Here is a 17380-nt window from a genome sequence, read left to right on the forward strand (position 1 = left end):
AGTCGTTTATCTCACCTGTGAGATGTAACTTGTGTAAAATCAAAATATGAACTAAATATTAATATGAATCTTCCTGGTAAAACTTTGTTGCTCTTAGACAGTTGAGAAAATGACTTCATCTCAAATAATTCAGACTGTTTTGTTGTATGTTGTTTTTCTCCACATTATAGGCAGAATGGTTTACAATCCTATATGTATGATGGAAAATGTGTGGTGTGTGTGTGTACATACATTTATGTATATATAAATATGTATCTATATATTTAAAATACAAATATTTTAATAAACCTAAAAATGATAGTTAAATGCAAAGCATATGCAGACATCAAGGGAAAGAAAATGTGAATGAAATGTAAAAATAAAGCTCTCAAATGATAGTGTGTTTACATGAAAATGCATGTATACAAAGCTCACAAGAATTTGTTGTGTGAGTGCTGCTAGATAAATTTAAGAATGGCTTAGCTTAGCCTTTTATATATTTTTTATTTTGATAGAGAATGCATGTAGTTTTAGAAAATTAAATTTATTTTAATATTTTAGTAGTTCTGTAACTGATCAATATACACAGAATGTAGACTCTATGCTAAAAGTCGTAGCCATTCTAACATTATAGCACTACTTACAACTAACAAGTAAAATTAAGCTAATAAAAGCAGATATTTTCTTCTGGGATAAAATTACAAATTCAAGATAAGCATGTGCTAAAATGTATTAACCTGTCTTCTGCACACCAAATTCCTGCAAAGTTTACATCATTCAAAAACCATTTTCATTTACAATAATAGCTATTATTGTTTTATCTAATTATATTCAATCATGGCGTGACTGACTGGATGTTTCCTCAGTCAGAAAAAAGTCTGTGCAAACAGTCCTTTGTAACTGACTTTACAAACATAACTTTTATGTAAGGTCAGTATCTTCTTTGTCCACTAAATAGAATTAGCAAGCTTTCAGAAAGTGGGTGAAAGGTTTCCAAAAGAACATCAAAATGTTTTGTTGTTTTTTTTTTTTTTCTATTCAGTGCTGTTTATTGGTGTTTGCTCAGTTTGAGAATTTAAAAGTTGAGACTGAATTCTAGGTAATGTCCCCTGGATGTTGATTTATTTTTCCTGTATTGTTTGAAGATGAAGACAGTGCATTTTCTCCATTGCACTGACTAGTAATAATTTCTGCTGATAAACAGAAATAGAAAAGGATTTACACATTCTGAGCTAATCTAAAAATGTAAATAGTAGATCTCCTTTCCGCTCTGAGAAGCTGAATAGATTAGATTCACATGTACTTAGATTTTTATCAGAGTTCTTCAGCCTTTTCCTGTTATTACCAAGCACTCAGATAAAGTGAAATAAGCGATTTAAAAAGCTGAATGTATCTTCAAGTTCAAAAAGTTCCACATTTAGACAGAATTTAAAGTAGCTTCATACCTTTCATGTAAGCAGTGGTGATATGTACAGTAGACACTAAATTTCTCTTGACCGTAGAGCTGCAAGCAATTACTTAAAATTCTTTCCCCTTCGTTCTCCTGTCCTAAGTGTCAAAACTGACACCTGTGTGCAGAATGTAACTTAGGCACTAGCTTTTCTTTCTGCTATACAATATATATATTCATAAGCAGACAGAAGCCAATTAATTTTTGGACATTTGGAGTAAAATTTGAGAAGTGTACAGATTCAACTTTGTGATGAGAGTTGTCTTCCACATCATTTGTAGAAGCAACTGTATACTATAAATGAGACCTAATTTGTTTCAATGCTCACATCAGAGTGTGAAAATTTAAAGTAACCAGAAGCTGATTATGTTTATTGCAATTGCCAATTAACTGTCCTTGTGGCTGAAAGCCCAGGAAACAATTTATTTCATTTGTCACACTGTTAGCTAAAGAGACTGACTTTTTTTGAGCTGTTATCTTAGACAACAGATGTGCAAATATGGCAAAATTAAAGAGGCAGAGATGAAAAAGCTTAAAAAGTGAGAAACTCTGGCCTCTCTATATCCACAAAGCAAGTGGGTCAAGGTCACAAAGCCAGTGATAAAGAGCGGGCAGTGTCAGCTCCGCCCCTGGTGAATCAGGAGCCCTCCCACAAGCTGCCAGCTGCTAGCCCAAGCACAGCACTGCTGCTAGCTCCAAAAAACTCTAAAAAAAAGAGCTTTTCTGGTCCTTTTTTTCACTTTTCTTCACTTCAGTTTCCTTCTCCAGTGCAGTTTTACCTGCTTGAAGCTGGTCTCTGAAGCAAATGGCTGATGACTCGTGCTAAGCAGTTTAAATACTTTTACTTCACTTTTACTGCCCATCACATCTTTAAAATGAATAACTCAATGTTTACCTGGCACTGAGATTTTATGCTGTCTCTTCCACTACAGCATACATTGAATTAGCTAGCTGATGTTTCTTAGATTTTGTACTGGTGATTGTGTCTCCCTTGTAGAGCTTTCCCCAACCAGATTTGTCACAGAAGGGCACCTTTCATAGAAGACCACTTTAATCCCATTGTAAGGAAAGTCCTTCTGGTGATCTATTCAGATTTAATATTCCTCCTTTTCCCAGCAGATTCTTAATCTTCATCTCAATTCAGAGGGACGTTTTGGCTCTTATGGTCTATTATAGAATCATAGAATTGCTCAGGTTGGAAAAGACCTTAAAGATCATCGAGTCCAGCCTAACCTAACCAATCAGTGCCTGCTTTTTCATGCTTTGGACATTTATGAGAGGGAATACTTTGGCCTGAGTAAACTTAATAATAATAATAATAATACCACCTCTTATGCAATATTTACCTCTAGAGCGAAGCTTTCTCAAACATTTATGCTAACATTCTATAAAGATTCATATAATTTGATGCTTCTACATTATTCTGGTAAATTCTGGAACTGCTTTTTTGTTTTTGCTTTTGTTTTTTTGTTGTTGTTGTTTTTACCTATTATCTGGGAATAAATTATAATCTAAATTCATAGTTTAATTGTTCAAATCATCTATGGTCTTGGGAACATCTTTATTCTCTTTTACACTGAGACTTGTGTCAGTTAGTTGACTTTTATCTATCACATATTCCATTCAACTGGCTTAAATAACTGGCTTAATTAACAACAAATAGTATGTAATTTGCATTCTAGCTCTGTAAATGTTACTTTAATCAAATCAAATCAAAGTCAAATTCATAATCATTGAATAACCATGGTATTTGGGAGAGGTATCTGAGGACTTGCAAAAAGTAAATGTTGCTCCTATCTCCAAAAAGGGAAAGAAGACATGGGGAACTATAGACTAGTCATCATCGCCTCCATCCCTGGGAAGGTGACAGAAAACTAAACCTGAAACTGTTTCCATACACATGAAGGACGAGAAAGTGATCAGAAATAGTATGAATTTACAAGGGAGTAGCCATGCTTGATCAACCTGATAATCTGTGATCAAATACACTGGTAGCTGAGCTAAGCTGAGATGAGAAGTCGATACTGTCTACGGGTTTCAGCACTGTATCCCATAGGATGCTTGTAGAGAAATAAGAGCTGGATGAGCAAACAGTGATATGGATTAAAAACTGTCTGAATGGCAGGGCCTAGCATGTGGCGATCCATGGTGCAAAGCTGGAGAGCAGACTGCAGTGTACCTCACTCCCAGGACAGTGTCAAGAGTGAAGTTTCACTGGGATAGTACAACTGTCTAAGTGTAGTGCAGGTCTTGTAAGGTAATCTTAGGGACAATGGAAACCTCTGGTGGGGAAGAAGGACAAAAGTTCATTTGAACTTGATTTTCAGTATGCATACAGACCATGAATGTGGGACTTGTGATCATTTTGATTTTGTCGATTTAAAGCTGGAAGCATCGGAGGGTGAGCACAGGGTTCACTCCTATTTAACGTCTTCATTAATTATATTCATGATGAAGCAGAGTGTACTGCAAAAATGTTTGCAGATGAATCAAAATTAGGAGGTGTGGATACCTCAGAGGGTTGTGCTGCCTTTTTATACCCAACATTAGCAAGGGCACATGTAATTTATGCCAATTCTGCCCAATTCTGGGCTCCCCAGTACAAGAGGAGTGTGGATTTACTAGAAATCCAACAAAGGGTCATAAGGACTAGAGTAACTCTTTAATGAGAAAAGACCTCAAGCATGACAACCAGTCTTTTTTCCTCTCTGCTAAAGAATTGAAAGCATCAGGACAGTGCTCTTGAAGTGTTCCACCCACATTTCTTGAAACCATCTTTCAGTGTGATATGCATATCTACATAACATGCTTTACATTTATTCTTGACTAGCACAGAACAACTGCATAAACACCTAATCCAGAGAGATCGCTTTCTGGAACTCATCTTGACTTCCAACTGATTTGTCTCTATGCAAAAATTATTTTAAAAGATCAAAAAAATATTTTTCAAATTTATCTCCCTCCATGAGGGGAAAAATACCTTACCCTTTCGTTCAATAAAAACGAAGACTAAAATATCTCCTTTTCCATCTTCCCAAAACCAACTTACTCATAGGAAGCAGGTCCTAGTATAACTGAATTAGCTGTAATTTGTCAAATAAACTTTTCTAGATTTTTCCAACACTTGCTTTTTTTTTCTTGTAATTGTTTCCCCAGTAACACCCATAGGGAAAAATTCAGTAAATATATGTTTTATCATAAATTACATCCTATCCAGAAGCATAAGGCCAGATACACATTTTTTTCCTCTGAAAATCTGAGAAAAGAATTATAATGTTAAGCCACATTTCCTACTGTTCGTCTCCTTTTATTTATTTATTTTTTTTTAAATAACATTTGCCCTGAAGATATGTGACAATACATTAGAATTGGGAACATTCTTCAGTTTAGAAGACACATTCTGTATTCATATTTAATGTGGGAATTGTAAAACAGGAGTTACATTTGTAGTTTTCTTTGCATGCCAAAATTCAATTTGTTCTCCTGGCTATGGCACATCATAACAATGCTGCAGATTCTGATACAGACATAGTTCCAGAGATGCTGGCATTTGTTTGAATGACATTTTTATCTGCATGTTTTGCAGCTCAGGTTTGCACAATAAAGCAGCCTAAGAAATATAATATTTAAGAGTAGTGGAAAAGCACAGAAAAAAAGTATTCTGAAAACATTTCCTGCTTCAAAGATTGCTCCTGTATATAGGTGACTGGCATTGTAAAAAGGACAATCAATGAGTAGTTGTGTACTGGGAGGAAATCTAACCAAGACAGTTTGGAAACAAACAAACAAATAAACAAAATTTTCAAAAAAGGTTTTTAACAGTTTGAAAACCATCCAAAAACTAAGAATGACTTCTTTGCAAAATACTGTGATGTCAGGCATGCTGATTATTGCATATAGAACCATGTTTAAAATATTTCTTATAAAAGATCTAGTATGTATCAGAACTTGCTGAATGTGTGAAAGAAAGGGTTGAATTTTGCATTCTGACTGCATGCACAGTTATTTTTGAAATGATTTCTACTGTCCTTAAAAAAAGTATTTTCTGGGGCAAACAAGTGCATGATACCCTACTTGCCTTCTTCATGAAGAAGAGAGAACTGGCAATTGACATTTTTTATTTCTATACCCATTAGAGGGATTTGCAGAAATTATTTCCATTTAAAAAGAGAAAGGTGAGTTTTAAATTGGCCGTTTCCATCCTATAAAATAATTCTTTTTATCAAATTGACACCCAGTGGGAGTCAATTTTAGTCTTGCCTTTTTTTTTTTTATTTATTTTAATTTGTTTTTTTGTGTTTTTTTTTTTCTTTTAAGTGAAACCTATTGAGAAATCTCTAGCAGAGCATTTTTATAGGAAAAGTTTGGTTTTAATCATAGCTTCTTTTGTGGCAATGTCGTTTTTAATTAACTTTACTTAGGAATGTTATCTTATTGAATGGAATAAGCCTGTTAATTGTAATTGTAATATACCCCAGAAACTTCTTGGCCCAAGTGTTACCATACAGCAAGCAAAGGAAGAGAATGTAGCTGATCCGCATTAAGAGATGCCCAGAGCAGAAGGGGCTGAGAGAGACCTCATGGTGGCCCACAGTTCCTCACAGGGAGCAGAGGGGCAGCATTGATGTCCGATCTCTGGTGACAGTGTCTAGTATCTAATAGAACAACATGGAGCATCAGAGGAGGGTCAGGTTGGGGGTTAGGGAAAGGTTCTTCACCAGAGCGTGGTCAGGCATGGAACAGGTACAAGCCTGCTGGTACTGGACAATAATTTCAGATGTAGGATTTCAGTGGTGGTCCTGTGTGGAGCTGGACTCCATGATCCTTGTGAGTCCCTCCCAACTCAGGATGTTCTGTGATTCTGTGAATTCATGTTTCTATAAATGCTTTTATAAGTGTCTATGGCTTGTCAGGCCCTGGATGTGAACCTCAGTCTCTATATTCCTGCTGTGAGCTCTAATCAGGAGATGATTTCTGTAATTTCATCTTTTGAACAGAGATCCTGGATTCATCTTACCGCAGTGAAAATGCCAATAACCTATGGGGAGAAATTGATTCTAGTCTTAGATTTAGGGGGAAAGTAGTAAGTCATTTTCAGAAGAATCTGATGCCCAACTTCACTTTTGAGTGCACCTTTTAGACAGTAAATACTTAACATTTGAATAAGTGAGGCAAGAAAACCACAGAGGGTAAAATAATTTGGTTGAACATACCAGCATTTCTGACACACCACTCTGTGTTCAACTTTTTATTTTGACTTGGAAGTAAACAAACAAACCTTGCATTGAGTTCATAGCACAAGGGAGATTTGGAGCCTTGGAGTCCATCTCATATTGGACCTGTTACAATGAACAGCTGTTTTTTGTTGTTGTTGTTTGTTTGTTTGTTTGTTTGTTTTCAATATGGAACAGCAGAGGAAAGAAATAGAAGAAAAAGAGAACTAACATTTCTCAGATTCCAGCAACCCTCCGATAATTTTCCCAAATGACTACCAGGCGAATAGTTATCTTTTAAAATCTTGTCAGCATTAATTTCAGAGTCCACAACTTAGCTTCTGTAACAAATAAGGTCATTTTCATCTGTGGTGAAAAGATGTGCTCCTAAAAACCTTTAAAACATTGTGCATAGAAGTGTGACTATATAGAGCAGTGCTCAAAAATCAAAAAGTAGCAAATCACCATGATTTTGAAGGACTAGGAATCAGGCAGTGCCATTTATGGTCCCCTTTTTCAGATCAATAGATACATAGATGCACTCATCCGAACCCTAATAAAAATGCCACTGTCACTATTTCATTGGAGTTCTATTGGAACTTCTCACTATATCCAAAAGTGGCTGTGATAAGATCAGAAAATATAAGTATGGCTTTTAGGAATTTCCACTCAGCTATCCTAGAATGCAAATATTCTGTTGGGGGGCGGGGGGAGGGGGAAGAAAAAGGACCTGTAACTGTGTGGAATAATGTATTTAAGCATAAATTGTCTGTAGTTTCTAAACTTCTGCTACAAATATGTCATGCTGACCTCTTCAGCTAAAATCTTGTTGAAATGTGGAATCTGCCTTGTGAGACATTGAACATGTGTGTTGCTTTAACTCAATTAATGGGAATTAAATAATATATTTATTTTCTGAAAGAATTCAACAGAGTCTTGTGGTATCAATTTGGAAATTATAATAAATGTTAACTATTTCTTCTTTGTTTTCCAAGCTCCTGTTCGCTACTTTCAGTGTGTTTTCATTAATGGACCTAACGGATTTGGACTGCAGTTTCCTACCAACCCCTCTTCAGACAAGGAAGAAAAAAGTCACTCAAAGACTTCCAAGAGAAAGACAAGGAAACCAGGGCAGTAAAGAGACTGAGTCCTGCAATTGCTGGCATTTTGCACATTATCTTTTCTGCTGAGGTCCACAGTAGTCACAGTGGTACTTGTCATCACAAGAATGTGACCCACTTGGCACATGTACCTGGAAAATTTCCATGAGACACTGGCAAAACAAACAGTAATCAACTGTGTTTGACAAAGGTAGAGAAGCAAAAGCACCCCATTTCTCATGGAAAGGCTGCTAACAAAGCATTGGCCTGATTGCGTGTGTGAGCGTGTGTGTGATTTCCTGCCTCTTTTGCTCCTCCTGTTTTTCTTTACCTGCTTGGCACTAAAGTCAGTCTGTTTTCCATTTATTCTTAACTAGGGAGTGAGAGGATGAACATAGCTTTTATATCAGCAAGATTGCAAGACTACCTGCAATCCTAAATCACTTCTTCTTAAAGTTCAATCAAATTGCTGACAGGAGAAGGGCTCACTAAATCATGAAAATGTGCCCAGCAACTGGTGCTATTTTTATGTCTGATTGACCAGTGTGGCTTGAAGTTCACAATTGCTATCAGCAGCTCAGCATACCAGTAAGTAGATTCTTCAAGTCATGCTAATGATGAATATTTCTGTTTGACCTGAAGCAGTTAAAGGCACTGTGAGTTTGCCCTGCCTGCTGGCAAAATACAAATAGTTCATGTTATAAAGCCCAAAGTCAGAAGAGAAAGTAAAACATGGCAAAGGTGAGAAAAAAATCAATGTTTTATCACCATGAAGATCCCAAGAAACAAGCAAAACAAAGCAAAATTTTTTCCTGTGGATAAATCAGATCAATGTGCAGCAAAAACCATGAAAATTGAGAATACACCAGCCAATGATTTGCTATTAGCATAAGATGGAAAGCTGTGATGTATGATGCTGGTCACAACATGAAAACAATCTTACCCAGTGGGTATACATGCCAGTTTGTTACCATGTAAACTGCTTTGCATTTTCTCAAGCTGCTGTATGTTTGCATTTAATCTGTGAAAGGTACAGCAGTGATCTTAGAGACAGCTGCCAGCTGAAGGAGCATGATGCTCATTGCACAACTGGATAGTTGTAGAGTCTGATCACACCTGTAACAATCTGTTGCCCCACTTTCTGCATAATTCCAGGCAATGTCACTGCTTTTCCCCATTCTCTGCCTGCCAACCCATTAGTATCTCAATTAAATATTTGACTCACATGTGTTTCAAACAACTGAATCTCCGACAAACTAATACAATTCAGATCGCTTTTGCTGCTGTGCTGCTGAGTCAAGCTGACACTGATTGTTGATCATGGCCTCATGTAGTCTGAGATGCAGTCCCATACTGTACAAGTCCTTTGCTGTAAAATCTGTGATTGCAACAAGCAGCTTAGACAGTGATTTCTGAAAAGAGGTAGGAACGTTCTCTATGAGTAGCTCTTCCCACACTGGAGCACATGGCAGATAAAAAAAGTTCAGGCCTCCGCTGCTACCTATGAAATCCGTTTTGCATGTGTACAGGGATACAGAGCTGCTGGCAGAGAATATTTCTTGATAAAATGTTACTTGTTACTTTTCTTTCAGAAGGCCTTTTTGTATTTCCAGTCTTGGTTTGTTTTGATGTGTTTTTTTTCCCCGCAATTTATGATTATGTGTATATTATTATAGACGTTAGTGCCCCAGGATTTTACTGTGAAAGCTGTCTTAAAATAAGACTATAACTTTCCAAAAAATCATTTAATTTCAAGACTTTATCCAACTTCAATAATCAAGGCAAGACTTTACTGCACTATAAGCCTTCATTCTTTTCAACTTCTTTTGCCACAGTCAATTCCATATATTATGATTAACCATAACCCTTCTTTCTCATTTGAGTTGAGAGATGGCAAGGATATGTTTCAGGTATCATTCCCATAGTGTCTCAGTTATGCATCCAAGTGCTTTGTAAACATAAATATTGAATATCACTGAAAAATTAATATAAAATAAGCTATTTCTTTTATTTCCCTAATATCAGCCTGATTTCCTCTAAGAACAGAGGAAACAGTTGTGCTCTCAAAATAGCAAGCATTTTTCTCTTCAACAGGAACTTTAAAAAGCATTACTTGAGTTGCATGGCTTTATTCAATTTATCCTGAAATATTTCAAAATCATATGCTGATTGTTATCTGTTTTGAAAAATAAAGAATATATACTGTGTTTCTGTGACTGCAAGATTGTTTTTGTGAATGCAGAAGTGGCAGGTAAGGGCTTACATATGTAAACTTTTTATCCCTACGAAGTAATTACAAATCCTATAAATATGAAGATGGCATTTTTTACAGCTAAGGCTTGAAAATGATTTGTCCCAGATTTTATTCACCCCAAATGGGCTTTTCGAAATACTTATCTAAATTAGTCTTTCAACACAGTTTTTTATGGATTACACTCTGACAGTTAAGTCAAATTATTTGCAACCATTCTTCTTTTGGTACCAAAGTAACCTATGTTCATCAAGATACATATTTAAACTATTATTATAAAGCTACAAATATATATATTACCAAAAGCATTCTCCTATAACTAATATGAGGTCAAGATTATCTCAATAACCAAGAAACAGAGAGACACAAACTTGTGTTTGATTTTTTTAACACTCTGTAAGAACTATGACTTATCTGTGCTAGCAAATTCTAAAACCTAGGAGGTGATGCAGGAACCAGGTTATGGCCTGAAGACAGCATAACTAGCTGCACATCCCTGTATTCAGGTTTGAAGGCTTTCTGCTCCATGGAGTTTGGTGAGATCTTTGCACACAGGAGGTTTATTGCTCCGTAGGATTGTTGTTCAGGTGAATCAACACTTCATGAGCTGAAACTGCTCTCCCAGTTCACCTTTCCTCAAGATGCTAAAATTCTGCTGAAGTAAACAGGAACAGCAAGGCTTCATCAAGACTTGCAAAAAACCAATAAATAAATTTTACAGTGCTCTGCCAACAGCAAGGTGCCCACCCCAGAGCTGCCTGCTTCTGCTAGTTCAGTTCACTTATCTCAACTTCAGCCCTTTGACCACATTCAGTGTTTCACACTCTTACCTCTGTCACAGGTGGAGTCTTTTAGCCTTTTACAGCTTCTAGAGTTAGATAATTCTCGTCCCCACTTTCCAGCAAACTGTGGGTTTATCCAGTGGCTCATTTCTAATTGATCAGGGAGGGGTGGTTGAGACTTAAGTGGATTCTGGAAAAGGGGTAGGAAATGTTTTGTCTGAATGTTTGCCTTTCTGTTTCCTACAACCCAATTATTAATGACATTTTTGTTTTAATTGGCAATAAAGTTAACTTTTGCAAAGCTATGAGTACTTTGTCCATGATGGTAATTAACAAGCAAGGTCCCTGAGCTTTCTCTACCTATGAGCCTTCTCATTCCTATTCTTCCAATTTTCTTCCCCTACCCTGCTGAGGCAGTGAGCAAACGCTGGTAGGAGTTTGGCTGTTAGAAAAAGGTAGCACACTACAGCTCATTCTTACACAAATCTATACACATCCTGCTCCTACTAATTGATGCAGAATGCCAACAAATTGCTATTTCTTCCATATTTATGTTTTCTACCTAGAACTCAAGACAGAACACATATATGTTTATATATCACTATGAAGATTTCTCCTGTAGAACCCAAGCCCTAGAAATACCCTAGCTTTCTCCCTACACTGCCATTTACAACTTAGCATGGTCCAGCTTAAATGCAAAATTCCCTGCAGAAAAATGGGATATGAAATTTTTGCTTTAATCCATCAGAAGAGAACAGAAATGCAGTAAGCCCACTTGCAGGGGGGATGTCTTTATCTGCCAGAGCATAAACACTCAGAAGAGCAACTGAGTCTCTTCCCTTTCCTATCTTACTTAATACTTTATTATCCACTCCAGTGCCCCACTGTATAATCCACTCTGTACAATGAGAAATGACTGGAAGTCTTTCTTCCTTAGAGAAAGCACTTGTTTAAGCTTCTTTAGTTTCAGATAGAGTCAGCAGCTGACTGCTTACAGTTACATACCACCACTAGCACTTCTTACCAAGGATACAAGATATTGGAAGCCAAGAAAAAAAAAGATAAAAGGAATGTGAATACTACTGGGAGAAAGAGAATGTGAAAATATGAAGGGCTGATAAATGACAAAAAATAAAAAATAAAAAATAAAAAATAAAAAAATTAAAAAAATTAAAAAGAGAAAAGAAAAGAAAAGAAAAGAAAAGAAAAGAAAAGAAAAGAAAAGAAAAGAAAAGAAAAGAAAAGAAAAGAAAAGAAAAGAAAAGAAAAGAAAAGAAAGAAAAGAAAAGGAAAGAAAGAAAAGAAAAGAAAAAGAAAAGGAAAGAAAGAAAAGAAAAGAAAAGAAAAGAAAAGAAAAGAAAAGAAAAGAAAAGAAAAGAAAAGAAAAGAAAAGAAAAGAAAAGAAAAGAAAAGAAGAGGAAATTTCTTCTGAGAATTCCCACAAATGAACCTCCTAAGACTATGAATATTCATAAATGAAGTATAATATATTGAAGATGAATCTATTTCTCCTACCTTGTATCTTTCCAGAAGTAAGAAACACAAAGTTAAATTAAAATATGATTTACACATTATTTATACAACTGAAAAGGTCAGATATCCAGCCTTCATATCACCCATTTGTCCTGACTAAAGTTCTCCAAAAATTCCCACTTAACCAAAGAGACAAGAAATCATATTGAGAGATAAGAAATCATATTCACTTGTGAACAAAGCATCCCTGTACAGAGTGTGCCTTGTAGGAGCCTTTGTCTTTTAATTAAAAATTGAAGGAATATGATCCTTTGTGTATGATGTCTTGGTTTTTTGTGTGCTCCTTGTTTGTAATACATCCTCTGCACAACAACAATCTTTTCTTCTGTACCCATGTCTCAAAGACAATACTAGATATTGATACAAATATTTCTCAGGTGTTTTGTCCACTGTTTTGTCTCTTATTACAACAGAAATTAGTAAAATTATTAGAACATGATTTTAATTTACTTGGTCCAAAATCCCAGCAATTTAAATAATTCAGTGATTTGTTCATTACACATGCTGGGCAGGAGGTTCTGTTTTACCAATACACACAGATAACATATGTTTATAGCTTTCAGCCTGTTACTTTATACAGGTTACTTATTCTCAAAGGGAGAAATATATTCTTGTTTAGATGACCATTGTGACCCCTATGTTCTCTTTTTGTTCTTGTTCTCCATTTAGAAAATCCCAAGTAGTCTCATTTTCTAGAACTGAAATGATAATTTTATACAGGATACCTTTCACTTTTATAAGTTTTCTAATTTATTTTGTGGTCAAATTTACTCAGAAATACAGTTGTTCTCCTACCTACTTCATTGTTAGTTCTAGCTTACAGAAAAAAAACAAAAAAACAAAAAAAAACAAAAAAACCCAATAATTGTCTGAAATCAAATCACCAAAGAGAAAAAAAAATTTTAATTACTGCAAAAGATAGACAGAAACACTTCAGCAACTTCTTTATTCCATTGAGGGGCACTACAAAATGCAGGTTTTCTTGTTTTCAGACCTCTTGAGGAAATGGGAAATAAAGTTGCTGACATTAATAATCGAACACACTTTCTAGCTACAAGATAGAGATATAAATGATAGTGCAGCCCACCTTCCTTTCTTTCTTTTGTTTCAGAAGCAATGCAAAAGGGACCCTTGCTGTTAAATTACAACCTAGCTGTTGAATTTCAATGAATAAAAAGGCAACATGATGACAACTTCATGAGAATGCTCCATATGCCTCACTAAGTATTGTATCTTCTTGTCAAAGAGATACGGTCACTCTTTCTTCAAACTGTGTCTCTTTGTTCTCTTCTTGACCTTGCTTTGTGTGGATGTAAGTTTGAGGTGAGAAAACACGTATAAATCACTGCTGCTTGGCAATAGTTTGGAAGGCAGAAGTCTTTATCTACCTTACCTGCCTTTCTAAGAACTTTTTAGAATCTCACATAACTACTTAAGTCAGGCAAATTTTCCTTTCTATTCAATTGTCAAGCATGTTTTCCCATGAAAGTCTCACCAATTTATTTATTGTATCTGGGCACAAGTAGTGTGGCCACTGAAGTTAAAAGGATCATATAGACTTAAAAGATGTTTGGATCCAACCTCAAATCCAAATTTTAAATGGATTGGTCATTTAGCCATCCATTCTGGTAGCTTCTCTAAAAAAAAAGACACTAAAATATGAAATCATTTTTTCACATCCTCATTTTCAAACCAAAAGCTCACTTGGAAAACTATTACCAATGGCAGTGAGGTTATTAAACATTAAGTCCCTGAAAATGGAACGTATGGGTGCTTCAGCTTTCAGAAAATAGACAGTAGCATGCCTCAAATTTGCCTGAAACATAATGATTTAAGGAAAAATATAATTCAGACATTTTCAGTTTTCAGTACTGTTTCGGTGACCTACACTTTCAGTGAATTAAAATTAGTGGGAATATTAAGTCCACTTAACCAAAATTGTAAAAAAATATTGTCAGATCAATCCATGTAAAGGACTATCTATCTATCCCCTTCACCAATTTTACTGGACAGTAATTTTGACTATGCTTTCTCAAACACAAGAAAGGGAAACGAAAGTCCCCAGATTCTCATCAGTGCTCCTGACAGAAAACCAACTGCTCACACTAAAGTTAATTAATTTTGCTCTTTTGTGCTTCTTTAATATATTCAAAGTCATCTTCAGATGTTTAAAATATAGTTTTCCACTGGATTCCATTAGATAACAATTCTTTATTAAGAAAGATATAGCTTTTAAACCATGACATAATAAAGTACCTTCTTTCTAAGCTGTAAGAAGAGATATGTGCAGAGTGATATCAGACCAGTAAAACATTTTCCCCTCCCAAAGCTCCTGCATCAGCTTTTCATAAAAGCATTTGTTTCATTGCTTGCTCCTGTCAGTCACTCACAACAGAAAAGAAAACTGCTCACGGCCCTTTTAACCATTAGACATTCTTGTGAACCACAGCCCTGGGGTAAACACATTTTTCTTTGTGTAGTAAAAATGCATGAACTAGTGCAACAATACTAGGCATTCTCTACACAAAACAAATATTCAAATACATAACCCTTTTCTTCCTGAGAAGTAGGTCTCACTTCCTCTGGTCTATATTTGGCCATATTTTCACAAATGTAATTCTAGTTGTTGACTAAAATTCCAATGCGTGAGGTTAAAAAGAAGAAAATGTGGACAGTTCTTTCCCTGCAGAAATAAAGGAGGGATTGGGTTCACTTCCTACTCTCCAACTATTGGAAAAATAGAAATACATGAGAGGTTTTCAGTAAACATTGGAATGCACTTTATGGTTAAAAACATAATTAAGCATTGGAAAAGTGGTAAATTATCAGAATTCTAAAAGAAAGTTTAGATGAACACCTTTCAGGAGTGGCAGTGCACTCACTGATCATGCATTGAGAGGCAAGGACAGTTATCTCACAAATATCATTCCTTGTGTGCTATCCTTAATTTTTGCTTTATGTATCAAAAATTTTTTACGTAAGAAGACAGCACAGGTTCCTCTGAAGATAACCAGCCTCCAAAACAATGTTGAGGTATTTTTGTCAAAACACTTGCACTCTGGTTTTCACTATTGCGGAATATGTTCAAATATCTTTGAAAATGTTGGGCTGCATTAAACTTATTTTTTTGTAATTCAGACCTTACTTTGATAATGGAACATTTGTGAATTCCAAGTAGACAGCATTCAGAAATGCTGAGTACTAGCAACATTTAGAAATGGAAATCTTCTTATTTAGGACTCCTGTACCTACAGCTATTCTAATTTCTATAGACATACAGGAGTGAAAAACAACCAACCAATAGATTTCTATTACTCTAGACATTATGGGAATAAATCTATAATCCTTCTTATGTTCTGAGGCTGTATTTCTTCTTTCCCAGTAGGTCATAGTGAAGACAAACTGCTACAGAAAAGTAGAACAGCTGAAGTTCACAGTGAATACAGAACCATATCACTCAAAGGACACTTTAGATGTTAATCTCATTTAACTTTATCAGTGGTTTGTCAGCTGTCCAGCCTAAGGCAGTAGCTCAGTCAATTTTAAATCTGTAGTCAGTGATGAGATTTCAGGTAACTCCTGATGGCAGTCTACTTTTTCTGCAATAAATATCTGAGGAGTAGGATGAATTAGGCCTGAGAAGAATTCGTGTTTCTTCATTTGTTGTATTTTCAACTAGTCATGAGCAGATCTCTCTGGATTTCATAGGGCTGAAACAGTATAAGGTCCATGTGTGGTACTATGTATCTAGTACTAGTGCTTAGCTTTGGCATGCTTCAGTATATGAACATAATCTTAGAAAAATTTATGTAAATAGTGCAATGCAACATTCTCTGCATTTCATACAATTTTTTAGTTGTCAAAAATGACAATATTAGGTTTGGTATGTTACTGTCATTTGCCTCTTATTTTTCCTTCTCTTGTTTTAATAGCATGTCACCTAAATGTCATAAAAGTAAGTCTTCACTTAACTTGAGGTTCAATAAGGCCAAGCGCGGAGTGCTGCACTTGGGTCAGGGCAACCCCAGGTAAACGGGGGGAAGATCTCCCTGAGAGTAGCCCTGCGGAGAGGCATCTGGGGGTCCTGATGGATGAGAAGCTCAATATGAGCCCGCAGTGTGTGCTTGCAGCCTGGAAGGCCAACTGGGTTTTGAGCTGTATTAAAAATGGGGTAGCCAGCAGCAAGAGGGAGATGATTGCCCCCCTCTACTTGGCACTTGTGAGACCCCATCTGCAGTTCAGGCCTGGGCCCTCCAATACGGGAAGGAAGTGAAGCTCTTGGAGTGGGTCTAGAGGAGGGCCACTAAGATGATCAGAGGGCTGGAGCACCTCTCCTGTGAGGAGAGGTTGAGGGAACTGGGCTTATTTAGCTTAGAGAAGAGAAGGCTCTAAGGATACCTTATTGTGGTCTTCCAGTACTTGAAGGCAGCATTTAAACAGGAGGGGGAATGCCTATTTGCGATGGTGGATAGTGATAGGACAAGGGGGAATGGTTTTAAAATGAGACAGGGGAGGTTTAGGTTAGAGATTAGAAGAAAGTTTTTCACACAGAGGGTGGTGATGCACTGGAAGAGGTTGCCCAGGAAGGTTGTGGATGCCCCATCCCAGGAGGCATTCTAGGCAAGGCTGGATGTAACTCTGGGCAGCCTGGTCTAGTGGTTGGCAGCCCTGCATTTGGCGGGGGGAGGGGGGTGAAACTAGATGATCATTAAGGTCCTTTTCAACCCAGGCCATTCTATGATTCTATGACTAATTGGACTTCTTTTTTCTCATCAGAGGAAGAGATGATGTTTCACAGAATTATCACTATCTACATTTCTATATCTACTAAATGAAAACTGAATAATAATAACTTGGCATCGGAGGCTTCATATCTTTGCAGTGATTAAGGTGGGGGATATGCTACACAAGCATGTGGAAATATGTGGAAATATGTGGAAATACTCACGTTGGAAATATGTACTTTCAGCACATAGTTACTGCAGATCCAAACAAGCAAAACCTGTCTCTAAGTACCAAGCGCTTAATCTGGCTGCTGGGTCCCTAAACCCACAAAACATAGGCTAAACAAT

At 36.3% G+C, this 17380-nt stretch overlaps 1 protein-coding gene across 1 annotated transcript in view; it reads left to right on the forward strand.

Moving 5' to 3' along the window:
• LOC107311774 (triadin) overlaps positions 1-10324 on the forward strand; it is a 58250-nt gene extending 47926 nt beyond the window's left edge. Inside the window, exon 18 of the mRNA XM_032443755.1 lies at positions 7638-10324. Coding sequence (XP_032299646.1) covers positions 7638-7780 — 143 coding nt within the window. The 3' untranslated portion in view covers positions 7781-10324. The remainder of the gene's footprint in view (positions 1-7637) is intronic.
• Positions 10325-17380: the final 7056 nt, after the last annotated feature.

The sequence above is a fragment of the Coturnix japonica genome, chromosome 3 (assembly GCF_001577835.2).
Source record: "Coturnix japonica isolate 7356 chromosome 3, Coturnix japonica 2.1, whole genome shotgun sequence".
Lineage (NCBI taxonomy): Eukaryota > Metazoa > Chordata > Aves > Galliformes > Phasianidae > Coturnix > Coturnix japonica.